Source organism: Vombatus ursinus, unplaced genomic scaffold (assembly GCF_900497805.2).
Source record: "Vombatus ursinus unplaced genomic scaffold, bare-nosed wombat genome assembly UNPS02000580.1, whole genome shotgun sequence".
NCBI lineage: Eukaryota > Metazoa > Chordata > Mammalia > Diprotodontia > Vombatidae > Vombatus > Vombatus ursinus.
Window position 1 is genome coordinate 13,891,914 of NW_020940358.1, and position 21,087 is coordinate 13,913,000.

General features: G+C 40.7%; 1 protein-coding gene across 1 annotated transcript in view; it reads left to right on the forward strand.

The window, feature by feature from the left end:
- APCDD1L (APC down-regulated 1 like) overlaps positions 1 to 16,966 on the forward strand; it is a 52,210-nt gene extending 35,244 nt beyond the window's left edge. The window contains exons 2-4 of the mRNA XM_027850624.1: positions 4,403 to 4,577; positions 6,780 to 7,329; positions 11,124 to 16,966. Coding sequence (XP_027706425.1) covers positions 4,403 to 4,577; positions 6,780 to 7,329; positions 11,124 to 11,900 — 1,502 coding nt within the window. The 3' untranslated portion in view covers positions 11,901 to 16,966. The remainder of the gene's footprint in view (positions 1 to 4,402; positions 4,578 to 6,779; positions 7,330 to 11,123) is intronic.
- Positions 16,967 to 21,087: the final 4,121 nt, after the last annotated feature.

Consider the following 21,087-nt stretch of genomic DNA (forward strand, 5'->3'; position numbering starts at 1 on the left):
TGGACTGTTCTTTAAAAAATATTTTATTTTTTTCCAATTATGTGTAAAAAAATTGAACATTTGTTTTTTAACATTTTGAGTTCCAAATTCTCCCCTTTCTTCCCTTTTCCCCTCTACCCTTGTTGAGAAGGCAAGCGATTTGATATAGGTTATACATGTGCAGTCATGTAAAACTTATTTCCATATTAGTCATGTTGTAAAGGAAAACATAGACAAAAAACATCATAAACTGTTAAAACTGAAAGGTACCATGTCATTCCTTTGCTCAGTAAGTTCCAGGGGATCCTTATTACATCTAAGAAAAAAATACAAGCTCCTTAGGCATTTAAAAACCCTTCACAATCTGGCTCCAGCCAACTTTTTGTAGGGTCCTATTCCGTCATTGTTCTTTAAGCAAACTATGGTCCAGTCAAACTGATCTTGCTATTCCTATGACATTCTACTCCCATCTTGGTCCTCCATGCCTAGAATGCTCTTCTTCCTCATCTTTACCTCCTGGCTTCTCTGGCTTTCTTAAAGTCCCAATTAAAATCCCACCTTCTATAGGAAGTCTCTCTTAACCCCTCTTAATTCTAGTGCCTTCCTCTCTTAATTATTTCCTATTTATTCTGTATATAGCTTTTTTCATATGTATTTGTTTGCTTGTTGTCTCCTCCATTAGATTATGTGCTCTTTGAGGGCGGGGATTGTCTTTTGCCTCTAGCACTTAGCACAGTGCCTGGCACATAGTAGGTGCTTAATAAATGCTTTTTGACTAACTTACTTTGATAGCTGTCTTCAAGTACATAAAGCGATGTCCTATGGGCATTATTCAGTCTGCTCTGCTTGGCCCAAAGAGGACAGAAATACAAATAAGAGGTTGAAGTGGTAGAGATGCAGATTTAAGCTTGATGGAAGCATTGCCTAACCAATAGAGCTGTCTAAAAGTGCAACTGGTTGCCTTGGGATGTAGTAGGCTGTCCATCACTAGAGTCCTTCAGCTGAAGGCTAGAGGACCTCTTGTAAGGAATGTTGTACAGGGGATTTTTGTTCCCCAGGTATGGGTTGGATTGGCTGCTCTCCAAAGTCTCTTCCGACGTAGATTTTGAGTGAATGTTGCATGCAGGCAAGGCAGACCCTATCTCAGAAATAGGCTTGGAAAAAATGTGAAATAAGTATGTGAAGTAGAAGGTCATGTAGAAAGAGCACTGGATTTGGAGTCAGGATAACTAGGTTCTAATCCTAACCTGTGTGACCTAGGGTAAGATACTTTACCTTTCTGAGCCTCACTTGTCTTATTTGTAAAATGAGGATATTAGATGATTTTTTATGTGTCTTACATCTTTAAATCTATGATCCTGTCATTGTGATTTGAATTATAGTTGCTTGACTTCTTACCACCTATGTGCCGTCAGAGAAATAGCTTAATCTTTGGGGTTCTTGGTTTACTTGTAAAGCAAGGAAAGTAGGGTAGGTGATCCCAGTTGTTCCATCTACATCTAAATACTATGCTCATATGATTGTAGAGTAATGAAGTTTATTTTGGGGCTGTTCCTCTATCTCCTTTCCCAGATTCGTTTCCTATCTTTCCTCTCTCTCTTTTCCCACGTTACCAGGCTTCTAGTACCTTCAAGACGAAGGCAGGTCTTAGCTTAAGGCAGGGTAGAAGGCTAGAGAAGACCAGCCTCAGACTGTTTCACCTACTTATTACAATCACCTAAAATCTCTTGACCAGGGTATACAGCTTTGTGTTCCACAGCAAGAAATCACATTCAAAGTGAAAATACCACTGGCAGAGAATGGTATGATCATGCAGTTAGCTGTTCCATGGAAGCATTACAGTGTTGTACAATTTGGTAGCATCTGTGAGCCTGTGTTTCTTAGGTATACATGTGTATCCACTGCCTTTGGGTTTTATTTAAGACCCTTGTCTGTGTTAACAAGGAATGGGAGTGTCTGCATCATGTGGGATTTATTTCATCGTGGAAAAGGGTCACAGTAATGAATTCTCTGTCCCTAGAAAAGTTCAAGCCTACTAAAGATGCTGTTGTTGATGGTATTCCTTCATTGAGAAGAAGGTGGAACTAGATATGGAGGTCAGAATAATCTGGGCTTTGTTCTAGGGCACCAAAATTTATAGGGTGAAAAAAATTTAAGCCATGCACTCCTTCAGTAGTGTAGAAGCCACTATACAGAATGATACCCTCTCCTGCTAAACTAAATTTGTTTTAAATTGCTTCCTATATTATTTTTGAACTGTGACTTACAATTGTTGCTGCTTTCTCCAAGTGCCAAATCTCTAGTTACAGCTCTGAGTAGATGACCTCTGAGGTCCCTTTTAACCTTGAGATTCTAGGATACTATGATTCTATGACTGGGAAGCAACATGGTACTGGAAGAAAAGTGCTGACTCCATAGCCAGAGGACCTTGGCTAAAATATTGTCTCTTATGCTGTATGACCTTAGTTAAGTCAATTAACCTCTCTGGGCCTCAGTTTCCTTAGATGTAAAATGAAGAGGTTAGATAAGGTAGCTCTGAGGGCCTTTCAGCTATTATCCTATGAACATATGGTTCCATAAGATTTTCATTCATACTAATAAATGATAGATATCAGAACAAGAGGGTCCTAAGGATTGAGTGCGAGAGAGGAGGGAACAAAAAGAGGGGGAAAAGATTCAAAGGGGAGGATATAAAGGACCAGCAGAAATGTTAGGGGTTTGTACTCACTATAGCAATACTGGAGACTTGTTCTTTTCTTCCTGACCTCTTTATTTTCATTAAAATGTATCTATTCCAAATCCCATTCTCTCAGGGCACTCTGCTGAAGTGTTAATGGGTCAATATGTCATACATCCTAGATAACACAAGTGCTTTTTAAATAGGGGTATTCCTGGCCTTAACATTTTTTTAAAAATTGCTTTTTAAAAATTCTGAAGTTAGGGGCAGCTAGGTGGCGCAGTGGATAGAGCACCAGTCCATGGGCAAGTCACTCAACCCCATTGCCTAGCCCCCCCCAAAAAATCTGAAATTAATAAATCCCAAATAAAACGAGCACTTCCATATATACAGCAGGAAAAGTTAAAGTTTCTATTGAAGTTTTCTTTTAAGTATATAATAAACTCACCATGTAACTTTGTGACTCTGTTTCTCTTTGCATTAAAAAAAAAACACTCTGATGACTTTTTTTTTCTGATAACCCTAGCCCTAACACCTCCACCCCCATTCAACCCCACTCCATCCCAAATTGGGGTGGGAGGAGTGAAGAGAGAGAGCATTTTAAGAAATACGCAGCCAAGCAAAACAAATTCCCACACTTGCTGTGCAGGAAAATGTATGTATTATTCTGCAACTTGAGTTTTTGGTTTCTCTGTTAGGAGAATTTCAGGCATTATGTGCAAAGGAATACTTACATGTTTGAATGCAGTTTGGTGTAGTGGTAAAGAGCCAGCCTGAGTCAGGAAAATCTAGGGTCAAGCTCTGCCTCTTATTGGCTGAGTGAACCGGGGCAAGACTTAACCTCTCAGTGTCCCCAGGCAAGTGCTCTAAGATTATAAATTGCAGAATACTGTTTATGTGCATTTGTGTTGGCAGAGGGAGTTTCCTAATAGTTTGCATTTAGATAAGCACTTTACAAATATTAACTCATTTTATCCTCACAACAACCCTGTGAGGTAGGTGCTATTATTTATTATCACTCCCATTTTACAGATGAAGAAACTGAGGCAGACAGAGGTTAAGTGATTTGCACAGGGTCACACAGCTAGTAAGTATATAAGGATGGATTTGAACTCAGAACTTCCTTACTCCAGGCTTAGCACTCTGCTTACTGTGCCAATTAATTTCCTCTAATTTCCTCGTAGGGGAATTCTGTATACCAATGAAATCACAAGTCTGGTTAAAAAAAATTGTAGAGAGAAGTATGAAGATCATAGATTAATAAGCAACACAAACGGAATCTTTTTATTATGTACAAATGCATTGGGAGAAACTAGATCACAAGATTTAGCAGGTCCTATAGACCCAGTGATGGATTGTCGATCCCTATCCCTGAAAACCTAGTTTCACTGAGACTTAACCACCAGGTAATAAATTCTTCTGGCCTCAGAAAACTTAAATAGTCTGAGGCACGGAGGGATTCTGAATTGTATCAGAGTAGGGAGCACCCAGATGGTTCATTCTTGTGTGATATCTGTGTGTTATGTGATGCTTTCTGCCCGTCCATCCTATGTCAGGCTGGGGAAGCCACCTGATAGTTATAGGGGACATTCAGCCTGAATCTGAGTGTGTCTGGAAAAGATTTCCGGGTTTCAAACCAAGCAAGTTGAAACCCCGCGGCAACCTCCTCCCCCTTCCCCCACCCCCCACTTGCATGGGAAGGGGAGACCAGGACTGTGACTCCTAACACATCTGTCTTGTTTTAAGCCTGCACATCTGGAATCCAGCATTGGGACGGGGCTGCTCTCCAGGGCCAGCGGAACAGCTCAGGCCGGCTGCAGTGGGAATCTCAGTGTCAGTACCAACTTCGCCATCTTCAGGACGGAGCCAGAATTACTGCGCTGCTACCTCCAAGGCTGGAGGGTCACTGGATCTCCACGAGGTAAAAATGCCTTCTCGCCCAGTGCGATCACAAGCTCTCCCTGGTGCCTGCTGGGCTCTGCCCCTCAAATCACCTCATGCCCTGAAAATTCATACTACATTCTCACTACTATATTTGGTACAACACCAGGCTTCCAGTGACACAGTCCCTTGCTATGGCCTCAACTCTTTGAATTAGGGTCGGACTTTCCAGAGGGTCCTGGACTTCATTCACAGCTTAGAAAACTGGAAGGGAGCCTCTAGTACAGAGCCTCTATTATTTTTGTATCAGGAACCCCTCGGGCAGAAATAGCACAGACCCCTTCTTAAAATATTGTTTTTAAATGCATAAAATAAAATACTTAGGATTACAAAGACAATAAATTATTGTGAAATCTAGTTATCAAAATACATTTTTTTAAAGTTTCAGGAGTTAAGAACCCCTGTTCTGTTATTTGTCCTTTGCGTTCTTATAGGGGAAGAGGGAAACAGAAGCCTGAGGAGCCCTGCCTGGGAACATTCGCTCAGTAAGCTAGTGTCCTGGGGGCATGTTGCTGGTCCCTTTCATGCAGGCCCCAGAGCTGGAAAGTTCCAAATGATGTGGTCCACTCCCTTCATTTTACGAGTGGGGAAACACAGGCCCAGCGATTTGCCCAAGGCCACATGACTACTTAGGCAGATCTTGGACTCAAATCTCTGTCTCTAGAGAGATTTCCCCATCCAGGGCTTCTTTAACTATGCCCCGTCCCACTTTGCCTTAAAATCTGATTTTTGTAGGCAGTTAGATATTTCAACCTTTCAAGTGGGCCACCAATCCCTAAAGCCTTAGATGGACCTATTCTTTACCTTTTTGTTCTCAAATATGCAATGTAGTCTTGGTCAATTTTATCTTTGCATCATCAGGGTCAGAGAATAGCCTGTAGGTACCAGGCTAAAGTTCTTTCTTGTGAGACATCTAGGAGGACAGACTGGGCTGTCTGGGACCTGGGTAGCCATGTGCAAAAAATGCTATATGAACATTCCGTGTCTGCCACACACACCTTCCCTCTCTTCCCCCCAAGCTGAAGGAAGGTGAGGGGGAATGACAGGGAGAGGAGAAGTTACCTTGTAGTTGCTTCCTGGCCCACAGGGCATGCTAAATTATTCTACTGCAGGCTCAGACCCACTGCTTAATTTCAATAATTTGGAGGATTGTAGATCTAGACTGGGAGGCAATCCCAGGGGTCATCTAGACCAACCCTTTCATTTTACAGATGAGGAGACTGATATTTGGGAGAGGTTAAGTGACTTCTCGACAAGGTCACACAGGTAGCATAGAGCAAAGCCACTGAACTGAAGCCTTCTGACTCCTGAGCCAGCATTTATCCCACCAACAAAATCCCTTATCTAGATAGAAGAAATATGAACTTGTTCACCCTATCCCAGAACATTAGAACTGAGGAGCCTGCATCAAAGCTTAAAACAGGAATAGACAGATAAATTTCACTTCACATGGTGAAGAAGGAACTCGTAGGTGTTGGACAAGTCTGTGGAAAGCAGATCGATAAGGCTGCACTGGACCTGGGAGTTGGGAAGGCCCGAGTTTCAATCCGACCTCGGCGACTTACTAGCTGTGTGACCCTGGACAAGTCACTTAACCTCAGTTTGCCTCAGTTTCCTCATCTGTAAAATGGGGATAATAATAATACCTACCTCCTGGGGTTGTTGAGGGTAAAATTAAATCATATTTGTAAACTGTTTTGCAAACCTTAAAAATGCTGAATAAATACTAGTTATTGTTATTATTAATTATTGTTATAATGGTTACTTGAGTAAACTAGGATGTTTGGGACAAATCTCTGACTCTTTGAAGTTGGTTAGGTCACTAGGTAGTGTAAGTGGATAGAATGTTGGGCTCAGAATTCAGATCCTACCTCAGACCCTCAAGAGCTATGGTCCTGGGCAAACCTGTCTCTATCTCAATTTCCTTATCTGTAAAAGACAGCACCTGCCTCTTAGGGTTTTTGTGAGGTTCAAACGAAGTAATATATGAAATGTGTTTTGCAAACTTTAAAGCATTATATAAATGTCAGTCATTATCATTATTATTATTATTAGGGAGGGTAACTAACTATATTCTTAATCCTTCCATCAGAGACAGAGTGGATGATGAGTCTAGCCTAGGTCATTCTGATGTTCTCTTGTTCCTTTCCATTTCTTTCTTCCATGCTACATGCCATCATAGCTGTGAAGTGCGTCCAGGGCCAGAGTTCCTCACCAGGTCATACATGTTCTACTCAAACCGCCTGTTTAAAGCATACCAGTTCTATTACCAGGACTCTTCCTGCCGGGAACCCTTGTACTCCCTGCTCATCAAAGGCAAGCTCCGCCTTCGCCAGGCATCCTGGATAACACGAGGGGCCACAGAAGCCAACTACCACCTGCACAAGGTCGGCATCGTCTTCCACAGCCAGAGTGCTATTCTGGAGATAGCAGAGCGCATCAATCAGACAGGAGGCAGAGGCTGTAGTAAATTACTCCCCCCTGGGAGGTCCTGGACTCCAGGGACTGTCTATGAACTCCTGAGTGCCAAGGCAGAGAGAGACTGCACTAGGGCCCTCGGCTTTGCCATGCACGAGCTCAGCCTGATCCGAGTGGAAAGGCAGTACAAGCTGCAGCAGATGCCAGGCAATAGGGTGGTGGAGGAGCTATATCTGGGTGACATCCACACGGAATGGTCAGAAAGGCTTCACTACAGACCCACTGGGTATCAACGCCCACTCCAGAGTGCCATGGTAATAATACTAAATTGTCATTACACCACCATGAGGGTCAGCAACCTTTTCAGAGGTCTGCATATATTCAGTCTTATTTAAGATGTCTATCTGCCAATAATCCTCTGGTGAAGACCTCCGCTATTTCCCAGGTGTAGGGTGGAGGTGATTCTGGCTCTAGAAGGCTATTTCAAGGGAGCAGAAGCTCTGGGAAGGGCAGCCAAGCTGAAAAGGCTTTGAGTATGGGATAGGTAAGTGACTAAGCACCAGCCAGTGCAGAGGGGCTCCTCAGAAGGTTGGTCACAAGTGATGGTTTTTCTTTGTGGCTGCAGTACCACATCAAGGCTTGTCTACTAAAAGTGGGGAAAAGTTGTGATCTTGCCTTGGGAGAGGGTACACTCATGGTGATGTGGAGGTGAATCTTTTAAAGTATCCAAGCATACCAATAACCTTTCTTCTTCTCACCCAAATAAATCGTTTGATGGTAATATCCATGTCTAGTTGAGAGCAGAGTTAAGTGAAATGCACTTATGCTGAAGATAAGCTAATAATTTGTGTCTAGAGAAAGCAGGGAGACTTGAAGAATTAAGATGTGACCTCATGTTACCCAACTCCTATTTACAGATAAGGAAACTGAGGTGAGGTCCAAGGAAGTTAAGTGATTTGTACCATGTTCCATTAGTAGTTAATGACAATGCTGGACTAGTACCTTTGGCCTTCTGGTTCTACTAGGCCTGAAATCTCATACTAATTCCACAGTACATGGTATGTTACATTTAAATAATCCCAGAAATTGTATCTGTCTTTATCTATCTATCTCCTCTGTGAGCAGGCAGGAAATTCTTTGATAATAGTAAGAAGCAATATATCTATCAGCACCTAATTATGTGTAGGGCAGACAAGGATTCAGATGGGATAGGAGGGACACTCCTCTCACTAAGGGCTTGGGAATGAAAGGATGGATGGGCATGAACTCCCAGCAATTTATATATACTCTCCCCATTGAAAACAGAAAAAAAAATGCTTATGGTCAACAAAACACCTCTTTTTTCTGTTACTTGAGAATAATTCATTCCTTCTCTTTGGATACGTTGTGTTTTGAGGCAGTCTGAGGCAAATGTTGACCTCGCCTAAGAGATGAGAGAAAGCAAGCATCCATAGGGAGGTTATCATCTTGTCCCATAATGGTATTGGGAGAGGAAATAGCAGTGAATCCAGGGATATGCTGTTATACAGGAAAATGCTGAGAGTACGGGGAGAACAACCATTTCTCTTCTCCCTAAGCAGGGTTCCATCCTCTCCATTTCCTCCCATCAACTCCCCTATGGCCCCACCCCCAACAACTCCCCAATACCAACCAGTTTGACTCCTTTCCAGAAAATTTAAATCTACCACCAATTCATTTTGAGATGTGATTGAGAATGGGATTTGAAGGGTGCCAGATGTGAGTATTAAAAATATTACTCATTAAAAAAAATGTAAAAGAGAGGAAGAAAAAAAAATTAACTCTAGGAATTCTTTACAGAAGGAAGAGGCAGAGAGCTCTAAGTAACACATTGTGTGATTACATTATGCTTTCCTGGGCCACAACGATGCTGGTGAACTAAACCAGATGGTAAACATAAACATTCTGAGAAACTAATTTAAAAGCAATCAGGTACCCAGATCCACTCCTTGGGTACGCTGCTAATTCACCAGCCTGCAGTGGACTAAGAACATCTGAGTATATGATGTCACCTGTCAGGGTTAATCAGAAACTGTCATATGCTGTTTCAGAAATTACTTTATGAAACCCATTTAATCTAGTAAGACTTTGGCTTCAGACTCAATATGTTAATTTTGTCAGATAGGGGCCTTGTTTAAGAACAAGTGGAATTCTAGACAATACTAAAATGAACTTCATTCAGAGTAAGACAGGGTAATTTTCTTTCTCTTAAAAAAAATTAAATGTAAGGAGAAAATGTCATTTCCCTCCCTACCTTGGCCCCCAGTATCCCGTCTGCATTTGCTCTGAAGAAATCTTCTTGCCCCAAATTACCAGCCATTATCAAAGAATTTCCTGCCTGCTTGTGAAGGATTATGTATGTATGTGTGTATATATAATGTGTGTGTGTACTTCTGGGGATTTATATTTAACTTACTATGTACTGTCACTACATATTAGGGTGACCTAAGTTGTAATGTTAGCCACAAATGGCTCAATTACAGACTGTAATCAAGATGTAGCACATGTAACACTACAGCTACCTACAGATGGGGGTGAGTTAATTTCTACTGCAACCATGTCTAACTATTAACTGGCATATTTTAAAGAGCTTTCAAAACCCATGGGTGTAAACCTCCCAAGCTAAATGTATATTTTTTTCTTGTACAAATCTATGAAAAGTTAGATTCATCATGTAACTATATATACAAAAGTCTTAAAAAGAAAGCCAAGACTAAGCCAGCTTTTAATCAGATGATTCCCTCCCATTCCCTAACCCTCTCCCTCAAGCTGGCACCTGGACTTCAATTTTCTGGATACCAAGCTTCCCAGGCAACTCTGGGTGAACGTTTTCAACTTTTTTTTTTTTTTTTTAATGGCAAAGAGAATTTGTACAATGATTTCCTGGTTGGGCCTTCCAAACACTGCTCTTCCCTTCCCAAACCAAATCCCCCCCTTCCTGTTTCCTTCTAGAATTGCAAAGCAGCTAGATAGACCTTCCTGTTCTCTGTCATTCTTTCGACAAGAGACACGTCTACAAGTTATTCACTTATAAAATCCAATTTCTCTGCTCTCCCTTCTGTCTCCATTGACTGAGTTATGTGACGAATACTAGCTATCCCTGCGGCTTTATCCTGCATCATGTTTGGTTTGAAACCTTCATAATTCTTAACAGTTTAAAAGGGGGGAAATGAATTGTAGAATAGGGATTAAAGATCCTGGAGAATTGGCTTATCTCTTACAGTTTGGTTTGGAGGATGCTGGGGGTGGGGTGAGTGCTGTGAGGTAAGTGTTAGGAGAAAAACAAAGGGATGGGGACACTTGGGTTCTAGCCCTACTTCTTTCATAATTCACTTTCCTTCTCTAGTCTTCAGTTTCCTCAGCTGTAAAATAAGGATGTTGGGCTAGATGAGGGATGGGGAACCTGCAGCCTTGACTGATTCAGTCAAAAAGCTGTACCTTAAGGATCTAGAAGGCCACAAGTGGCCTCAAGGTCGAAGGTTCCCCACCCATGGACTAGATTATCTCTGTGATTCCTTCTGATTCTTTCACCCTCTAGTACTTATACTTAGATGGAACTGGGGGTCTTAGGTGCTTGGGTCCTTCCATCGGTGTAGATCACTGCCCTTCCATCCTCCCAAGCCCATGTGACTCTGGTCCGTGTCATTCAAAGAGTCATCCAGGGGTCTTCTTTGATTCTTTTAGTATGTGTGTATGTGTAGCAGTAGAGAAGTTGTTTTTCATTTATGAAAACAGGATTCCAGAAAAGGAGGCTAGAGAACAAAACACAAATATTTTGCAGCTTTGCCAAGGGCCCTAAACCTTAGTATGGTTGGCTTGAGGTATCATCCTTTTCAGGTATATATTGACATTTTAATAGGAGACTCAAAGATTTTAAAAAATCATCCATTTATAACCCCCCAAAATAGATTTCTAGTGAAATTTTTTGTCCAGTGGCAAACCAGGGAAGAGTTTTGCAGGGACGGGAGTGGGAGTGGAGGGAGGGATGGGTAGGCTGTGGCCCACCCTACTCATTCTTCTTGCCTCTCAAGTTGACTACACTTTTATTTCCTCTCTGAAATTCACTGCCTTTATTTTTGCCCTTTGCCAGCATCACTCGCATCCATGCCCAGCTTGTGGAATCATCTACCGTTCGGATGAACACCATCCCCCAATACTACCCCACAAGGCAGTGCTGCCCCTGAGACTCAGTGGTAGGTGGGTCAGCATGAGGTGTGAGGTCCGACCTGCTGTACTCTTCCTCACCAGATTCTTCACTTTCCATGGGAGTAACCGGACATGGGAAGGCTATTATCACCACTACTCTGACCCTGCCTGCCGACAGCCCACATTCACTGTGTATGCCTTTGGGTATTACAACAAGGGCACCCTATCTACCAAGGTCAGAGGTGGCACGGAGCTAACATTCAAAGTCACCCAGGCCCGTGTGACACCAATGGATCAGGTCACTGTGGCGATGCTGAACTTCTCACACCCAGGGAGCTGTGGGGATGCAGGGTCCTGGTCTCTTGGAATTGAGCAGGATGTCACACCAACCAATGGGTGCTTGCCACTAGGCATCAAGCTCCCTCATGTGGAGTTTGAACTCTTTAAGATTGAACAAGACATAAAAGGCCAAAGCCTGCTGTTTATTGGAGAGAGGCCCACAGATGGCTCAAACCCAGATATCCCAGAGAAGCGTCCCACTTCCTATCAGGACCCTCTGGTCCAATGTGCTGGAGCATCCGGTGGCTTTTCAAGACAACTTCATCACAGTCATCAGCCAGAAAAATATAGGAGTAGCAGGAACAGATCATCAAAAGTATACTCTATGGGAAGCCTACTTCTGATCATAGCCCTGTCATTTTTAAGGTGGGACTTAAATTGATCAAATTGTTGGCTCCCAAAGTAGGAGGGAATTCCCTCCAGAATTTGAGACATCCCTCCAGGCACATTTCCAAGATCAGCACCTTCTTTTCTAATCCCTGAGACTCTGTATATGCTTAGACATGGACAGAGGGAGGGTAGTATTCTTGAGACTAGACTGTGGCATGCAAATATCCACCTCCAAGTTACTGAGTAATGCTGATTCAACTCAGCAGTTCATACTAAAGCTGATGACATGAATTTTTATTCATGCTGCCTTGAGCTTTCAGTGGCCTGTATTCAGAGGCAACCTCAGCCTCCCAAAGTGCTAACTGCTGGAATTTCTGTGCTTCTCCAGATCAGAATTTTCAGCCTAGAAATCCAGCCTTCCAGGACCTGTTTATGAGGTAGGGTTCTATCTAAAGAGTTCTTCCTTTGGTCTCATCCAAAACTAAGGGACTCAAAGATGTCTGAGAAGCAGGTTAACCCCTACACCACCACTTCCAGATCACACAGAAGCAAGTTTACTGTTAGCTCTTGTTTGAATTTCCTTTGGCATTTTTAGCCACTGGATAGTCAAAGAATTCATCTGGATTTACAGCATATATAGTTTTTCTTTCTTCATCAGAAAATTCCCAATTCTATAAATACTAATAAGAGAGAATATGTCACGGATATTTTATGGGTGGGTGGCTTTTGATCCATTTTATTATTCTTTAGATCTATTTTACAAATAGGTAAGCGCAAATCTAGAAAATGCATTTTGTTCTTTTATTCTTTAGTTATTTATAGCCAGTACCCCAGATGAATAAGGGCTATTTTGGGACTTCTTGACCTTTACTGTGTGTCATGGAATCCTTCTCAGAAAGATGTTTTTAAGTGCATAACACAAAATGCATAGAATTAAAAAGGAAACCAATTACATTAAAATTATTAAATATTTTTAAAAGCCCATAGACTCCAGGCCAATGACCCTTGGATTATATGATCCTTAAGGTTGTTTTTTATCTTTGTCTCCACAACATCTTGCACATCGTACGGACTTAATCTTTGAATCCAATTGTTAAGGTTCCGTTTAAGGCCTATAACCTCTCAGTCAACAACCTGAAGTGTGAATTTACTTATGTGGTACAGTTAACAGTGGACTATAATTGGGGATGGGGGGTGGAAATAGTACTATAGTATCATTTTCATACTGCTAAAAATTCCTCCGGTATGGTGAACTCAGAGGTCTTGAGAAACATTTTAATGATCTCCTCCTTTCTTACTCCATCCCACTTGCATCACTCACATTATATATTTTAAGATTCAAATCCAGGTCTTACAAGTGACTTTGTGAACTTGGACAACGAAATCCCTTTCCTTTGCTGGTCTGGTTTCCTCATCTGTAAAATGAGAGGGTTTTTAAATGATTTCTAAAGTCCTTTCCAGCTCTGGATGATATGACAGACCTATTACCTATAAAACAAGTGCTTTAGAATTCATCATCCCAGCCCACTTATTTTGTTCAACTGGCATCTGCTTGAGAAAGCCCCATCTGACTTCTCTAAGCATTCTTGTTTTTAAGAAAAGTTAATCTTTGCAAGTCTCAAACTAAAAAGGGCTTTCAGAAGGCATATTTACAGAGCTACAGTTACAAGATTATTTATGGTTTTAAACCAAATGTATAAAGTTGTGGGGCTTTGGAGGGGGGTAGAGGTTTCAGGGGATGCCATTTCCACTAACCAGTTCACCTATGTGTGGTGCAAATGAATCACATTTGCACATTAATCACATTACAATTTTTAATCACATTAAAATTTAAACTTAAAAATCTTTTTCATAAACAAACATACCAACTGAATGGTGTTCCCTGTGGTTATTACAGATTGACAAGTGTAAGGGCTTGTGTTCTAACTTCGAGTACCTATGGTAGCTAAGATTTCTTCATATATACATCCTCTTGCTGCACACTGGACCCAGAAGTATTTGGGAAGAAGCTTAAAACAGAACACATAACTACATTAAATTACAAAGTGCACATTAAAGGGAATATTCATCCCCTTACAAGTAGACCTCAGTGTTTCTCCATTTCTTTACTCAGAACTTAAGGATTCTGATTTCAGGGCCAATATATCAAATGTTTTTCTTTGCCTGATCAGTTATTATCACTAGAAAGGGAAAAAATATACTGTTTTTCTTTTGGTCAATGGAAATTATCATTCCAGGCTCAGGCTTTTACATTCTTTTGGCAACATTTCTAGAGTTGAAGTTGAGTGTATAGGTGTGAATGTTCTATGAAAAAATGATTATTGTGTCCCATTTGCTACCTGTAGGGCTTCAGTTTGTTGAAGATATCAGATGGGATATCAAAGCTGGGGCTGTCCTTGACCTACCCTGCAAACTCCTGTAGCAAACTTTGGCTCATGACGCACCCCACAAATCTGCATGAGACCCTTGAAACATCCTTGGGTGCTGGTAGAGAGAATTAAAGAGCACTAGATTCTTAAAATATGATAGTGCATTAGTATGTTTTGTCCTATTTACAAAAGATTTGATGTTGGTATAACTACATATCATACGCTCCTACTATGTTAGAACTTTTAGAATTAAAAAAAAGTACAGCTATTCAAGTCCCATTGAAATAGATACTAATTATCCAAATTATTATTATTATTTTGAGACTGTCTCTCTCTACCTTGCCCAGGCAGGAAATGCAACAGCTACCATAGGACTGATTCCAATATGACTTGCCACGGAAGCTTTAACTTGCTCTACTTTTCCAACCTGGGCCAGTTTGTTCCTCCTTAGGCAGCCTGGTAGTTCTCCACTCCTGGGAGCCCACCATATTTGTGTCAGACTTACTGTTGACATCTGATTGGCGTTAGCCCTACCGTAGCTCGGAGATCCCCAACTCAAGAAATCCACCAGCCTTAGCCTTCCTAGCAGCAAGGACCACAGGTATGGGCCATTATGCCTGTCTGTTTTCCTGGTTTTTCTAAGGATGTGTTTAATCTCACATTGGTGCTGCTGGAGACAAGTGTCCAACAGTGCAATGCATACTTGTTGATTAACTGGATCACCAACTTCTGGTAATGTAGATATTTACGGAATGGGAAGGGTTGAATGGGGGAGGGGGAATGAGGTCGTAGCTGTCTGAAGAACACTGAAGGGAAGTAAAGTATACCTTAGGGCTAGATGAGGCTCTAGGAGGGGAAATGAGGTAGGTACTTCTGAGTGAAATAAAAAGTATGGGCATTTTGTCTCATTTTTTAGTGCATCACAGTAATCTTTAATGACCTCAAGTGGCCATGAGATCTAACAGTCTGACACATGCAAAGAGGGCCCAAAAAGAGCCCCATACAACTGCAAGGCTGGAGGAAATAATGCTGGCCTTCCATTATTCATACACTACCTCTCAGGTTGCTTAGCTTCTAAGTCAGGCTAAGCTGGGAGCCCAAGCCCGAGAGCTCTGAATTCACACCCAGAGAAGCACAACTATGTAGTTTGAACATCATATTGGGTGGCTGTGGAGTGACTGGCATACTCTAAGTAAGGAGAGCTAGAGGATGCTTACTTTCCAGCAGTCGAACTATCCAAAGCAGGGAGTGCTGCAAGTTAGAGACAGCTGCCATCTATGAATAGCAGGTTACAGAGTCTGGCAAAACTTTTTCTTACACTTGACATATTGCTGCCTCCAGTTTTAATATAGCTTCCTATATGGGTAGGGATAGGGATAGGGAAACCACCCTGTCAACTTATTTACCTAAAATTTTTCGTCTTTGGTTTCAGGGTCTCAGTTTCCTTATCTGTTAAATGAGGGTGACGTGGGTGATCCCTGAAGGGTCCTTCCAAGTATGACATCATATGGCTCTTTGCCCAGATGACTAAGAGATTAGGAGATCGACCTGAAAGGATTTAATGATCTATTTGGAAAGGAATGGCTATAAAACTATTAAGACTTCTAATGGTGAGGCTTTTTTCCGGTGATATTTTTATCTTTGGGGCTGCCAACAGTCTACCCTCCTCGCTATGACACTGATATTCCTTCTCCCTCCATTAAATACTCCTTTGCCCTCATGCTTATGATTTTAAGGCAAGTTAGAGTTATCTACTCAATAAAACAGGACGGAAATAGATCAGAAAAAGGAACCTACTCTTAGGCTTCAGATTATGAAGACTTGTGATCTGGGATGACAGTTTCTGCATGATGAATCCATTTCCCCTAAAAGCAGAATCATAAATGCTGTTGTCCAGAACTCTTAAGACTTGTAGGTCCTTTTTCGTTTTGTCAGGAGGCTGGAAGAAGGGTTGGTGGGCCTTTCTGGAGACTCATTGTTAGGAGAGGGGCTTTTATTAAAAAAAAAAAAACTCCCAAGGGTTAAAGCAAAAAAAGATGACAGCATGACAAAATCTCACATTTCCGGAGTTATGCTCTGGAAGCAAGGAACTAAGGGTTTCCACATCCATTACCCCCATGTACACTCCCTGAAGATTTCTGTAATTTAAAATTGCAAATATTCTAAGGCTTCAAGCCAGCAGCAGAGTCAGCATCGTGACAAAATGGATTTTCTGGGCTCAATCTCAGATTTCAACCAACTCTTGCAAACCTTTTAAAAATGGAAGGTCTTGAGGGCAGAGAATGGTTGCCCAAGTGTGCACATGGGCATTTAATGTTTGTGGCACGAGCAAGAAACATAGCCAGGCAGAAGTAGCTTGATGGCAGTCCTACACCTCCCACTCCTGTCCCCTAAGCATAGAGGGCATTTTATTTCCACACATTTTTCTATTCCTCCCTTTCTGGAAGTATTTTTTAAGAGATCAAACATGACTAAGAAAACAGGCACTAGGTAAAAGAAAAGCTCTCTTTTCCTCAGCATGAGTTAGGGACTAAGTGCATCTTAACTTAGGTTTATGCAGTTCTGAGAGTATCACTAGATGTAGCATCAAGTTGTCTAATGTGCATAGCTATTAACACTGGCTCAATGAATTCAAACTTTTTTTCCTTTTTTCTTGTTTTTACTCTATAGAATAGACACTAGCCTAGCGTTTCCCATCCCACCCTCCTCCAGTTTACCTCTATCTTTCCAATAAATATGCTTTACTGTGGCTGCTTTTCCTCTATGAATAATACAAAAAACCCAGAAGATGCTGCGTCTTGAACCAATTTACACTCATTTCTAAAATACACTCTTGGGATAATGATTATTCATTTCATCAGCAACAATTTGCTGTATAAATCTTTATTCCCATTGATTTGCTAATCTCTTTCATAAAAATCACTGCTCTTACAAGGTGCCAGCATGAGATGTGGAATTACAGATAAAGATCCTCCACTTTTGATGCCTGGAAATGATTTATTTTCAAGAGAATATTTTTTCCAGTGGGAAGAACACTAGACAGAGTCAAAAGAGAGGAGCTTGAATCCTAGCCCTGCCCTAACTTGCTGTGTGATCTGGGGTGAGCCATTCCAATTCTCTGGGCATCAGCTTCTTCCTCTGAGAAATGAAGGGGCTGGACTAGAGTCAGTTTGAGGCTTCTTTCCACTCTCATTCTGTGATTCCAATTCAAAACAACATCACACATCAGATGCAGAAGAAGAAATGGAATCTTGTGGCTTAATCCTCCTTAAATTACCCATTCAAAATGAAATGTACAATGAAACTTCCATTAAATATGTCCAGAGCACAGAATTTATTAAACATAACACTAAGCCAAATAATACAAAAGCAGACACTTTGGCCTGGCATGTGCTGCCTGACTGATACAGATCATGTGAATACATGATGCAAAGAACTTGTTTAAATTATAGAAGCAGTAGTCAGCCTTCTCCTCAGGAGTGTATAATTACTATATAACTATATAAACTTATTACATGTCAGAAAACAAAAATACACAATGGGAAGTGTTCTCCCTGCATCAGCTTTTAAAATTAATTATGCCAAAACAGAAAATATAACTTTAATACACAGGAAAAATGGAATGAAGTTTTTTTTTGTTTTTTTTTTTACTACATCTGTTTAATAAAGGTACAGATAGAATCTCACTACTAGAAATTAGAATCAAATACACATTAAGAACTGTAGGAATTATCAAGAGGAGGAAGTGTGGAAAGCACGCCAGAGACTAATCTGAATTTTAGAAAATCTCTTCAGTCACTTAAAAAGGGGGAAGAGCATTTCAACAGATCCTTTTGGGTTTCTGGTAGGATGTTTCAAGCAGTAACATCAGATCCTAGATGAAGGGCTGGGAAGAATCTCAGAGGTGATTTAGTCCCACTCCCTGTTTATAGGTGAGCCAACTGAGGGCCAGAGAGGTTAAGTAAGGGACTTGTTCAAGGTCACATAGTAACAGAGTTGGGATTTGAATCCAAGTCTTCTGATTCCCAATCCAATCACTCTTTCCACTGCACCACACTGCCTCTCATTTATGGATAAGAGTTCCTATAACATATAAAGGCAAAATGCCAGCAACAGGAATGAGAACATGTATTCTCTCTTCTAGTATCTGTACATGAACACTGCAAATACACACTTGAGGCTCATTAAGACTTATTTATGAAAAGTCTGATAGTGCTTTGGAAAGAAGCAGCCCCTGTACTAATGGTCTCAGTATTATTGGCAAGCAAATTCTGACTGGGATCAGTCAAACAACACACTCCCTCCCCCCTGCCCCATGATAGGGGCAGAGTAGGGTGGAGATGTTGAATTCCAGAGGAGTAACAGCTGAATTTAATTTACTTCCAAAAACAACGCCCTAAAAATGCAGGCAGTTAAACAACAACAAAAGAAACTAGGGTTGGTATACGAAACATGCACAGCAATTTATCACTTTATTAAGTAACAAGCCATATTAATTATGAATAAGTAATAGTTATATCTCTCTCTGCCTTGCCTATCCGTACAGATGATAGTTGAAAGGAAACACCATGGAAATTTTGTTTCCTTTCGGTGAGAAACAGCATGCTCCGAGTTTTCTCCAAGACCCATGCTTTTGGCCTAGAAGGAGATCAACATAGGTGTTGGCCTGCTCCCTAGTCAGAATGCTTGTCAATAACCAAAGCAGGGTTTGAGCTAATGATAACATCAGTCCAACACCAACATCCATTAGGCAATGATTAAATATATATCAACCCTTTGGTATAATAAAGCAACTGCAGTAAGACATTGTCACAGTATCACTGTTTCCTGGTTTTAAAAAATGGCAGCACTTGTCTAGCAGCAACAGATTATTATTCTGGGTGCCATTTTATTCCACCATCACGTTTTAATCAGGGCATTGTCTACCATGAAAACATTCCAGGGATTATAATTGCAAACATTTATGGCAGGTTAGACAATAGCTATATATTTTTGTTTTCCCAAAGTGCCTAAATATAGAAGTAATGCAAACATTTTCTAATAAATTGGTTTTACTAAAAAAAAAAAGTCCAAATTAATTAAACTGCTCATATGTGAACCTGATTCTATAATGAACTATTATAATAAATCAAGAATTAAAATAATATCCCCGTAATGAGAGTAAACTAAACCCAAAACATAAGTTCTACAGATTTGTCTTCAAAATCCATAAAAGAAACAAAGTTGAAAAAGCTACTATCATCTGAAAAAATGTAGACAGTTCTATATTTTTTTCTAATATTACTGAGAGCGGAAACACATGGGTAAGGTGTTAATGGGTGGACATTTAAAAAATGTAATGGGGGGCAGCTAGGTGGCACAGTGGATAGAGCACTGGCCCTTAAGTCAGGAGTATCTGAGTTCAAATCCGGCCTCAGACCAAACACTTGACACTTACTAGCTGTGTGACCCTGGGCAAGTCACTTAACCCAAATTGCCTAAAAAAAAAATAAAAAATGTAATGCTAGATCTGTTTCTCATAGATACCCAATCGACCTCCTTAGTTGATATCTGCCTCCCCCCACCCGCATTTTCCCACTATCAAGCTCACCATATATCTAGCTCCATCACTGTCTCTCCTAGAAATGCAGTGTCAATTTGGGGAGAGGTATAAAACACCCATAATCATAGCTGCATTTTGACACAAAATCCGAGGCTTCTGTGCTGCCACTTTGGTAAGTGATGCTAACAGCAAAAGGTCTAAAAATATGCATTTTCATGAATGGCTATAACTTCACATTCAAGTTAGAGTGTGTGTGTGAGTGCTAGCCTATCTACAAGGCAGCTTAAGTCACTGTACTGAGCCAAATTGGTAATTTTCTTCATAAAAGACTTCCAAATTCAATCCCAAGGAGTCCTGAAGGCTTTCAGATACAGAGAAAGTTTAGTTTAGACAGCATAATTCTATCATTCTACTTCTGACGAGGAAGGCTTTTGAATTGTATTTCTGACTCTATTTCATTTATATGAAAAATAACCAAATCTAAGATGAAGAGAAACAACTGATCAATATAAAAGCCCGCACTGATGCTCATGCCCTTATAACTCTGTACATCTGTCCCAGAAACAGAAAAGTATGAAGTACAAGCATCTCTAACACTGCATACAAAGGAAATTTAGACAAAGTCCTACTCCTAATAGCTACTAAACAATAATACCCTACTTTATTCACAGGTTCACAACCCCTGGATTTTTCAACTTTGTTTCTTTTATGGATTTTGAAGACAAATTTGTAGAACTTACATTTCAGGTTTAATTTAATTATAGGAATATTATTTTAATTCTTAGTAAATAATAAAGTAGGGGTTCTTTTTAAAGAAAAATAAAAGGCCTTCCCCCTCCTTCCAAATCTAATCAGGCTCATATGAACTCTGAGGGAAACAAAAATCAGGTATTCGGAGAATATGCTTTTAAAATCTGAAAAGTAATTGCAGATCTTATCCGATTCAGGTGGAAAGAACAAAGACTCTCTCAATACAGCTCCATTCCTGGTAATCTTAGGAAACAAAGTCTTTACAACAGTTATCATAACTGCAAGGTTCTGTCATTCAAAATCTTTTCCATTATTCTTTCTTTAGCCCTGAGAGGCTGATCAACATCCTGGCCTGAGTGAGAGACATAGGGCAGTGCTATGTAGTGGAAAAACCACTAGGTTTGGAGTCTGAGGAGGTGGATAGGAAAATTCTGGCTTCACTGCTACTGTACATATATCCTTAGGCAAGTTCCTTACCCTCACTGGGAGACTCATGTTTCCTCATTTTGTAAAGTGAGGAAACAGAATAGATGATCCAGGTTTAAATTTCATATTTTCAGTACACAAAATCTCAGCAG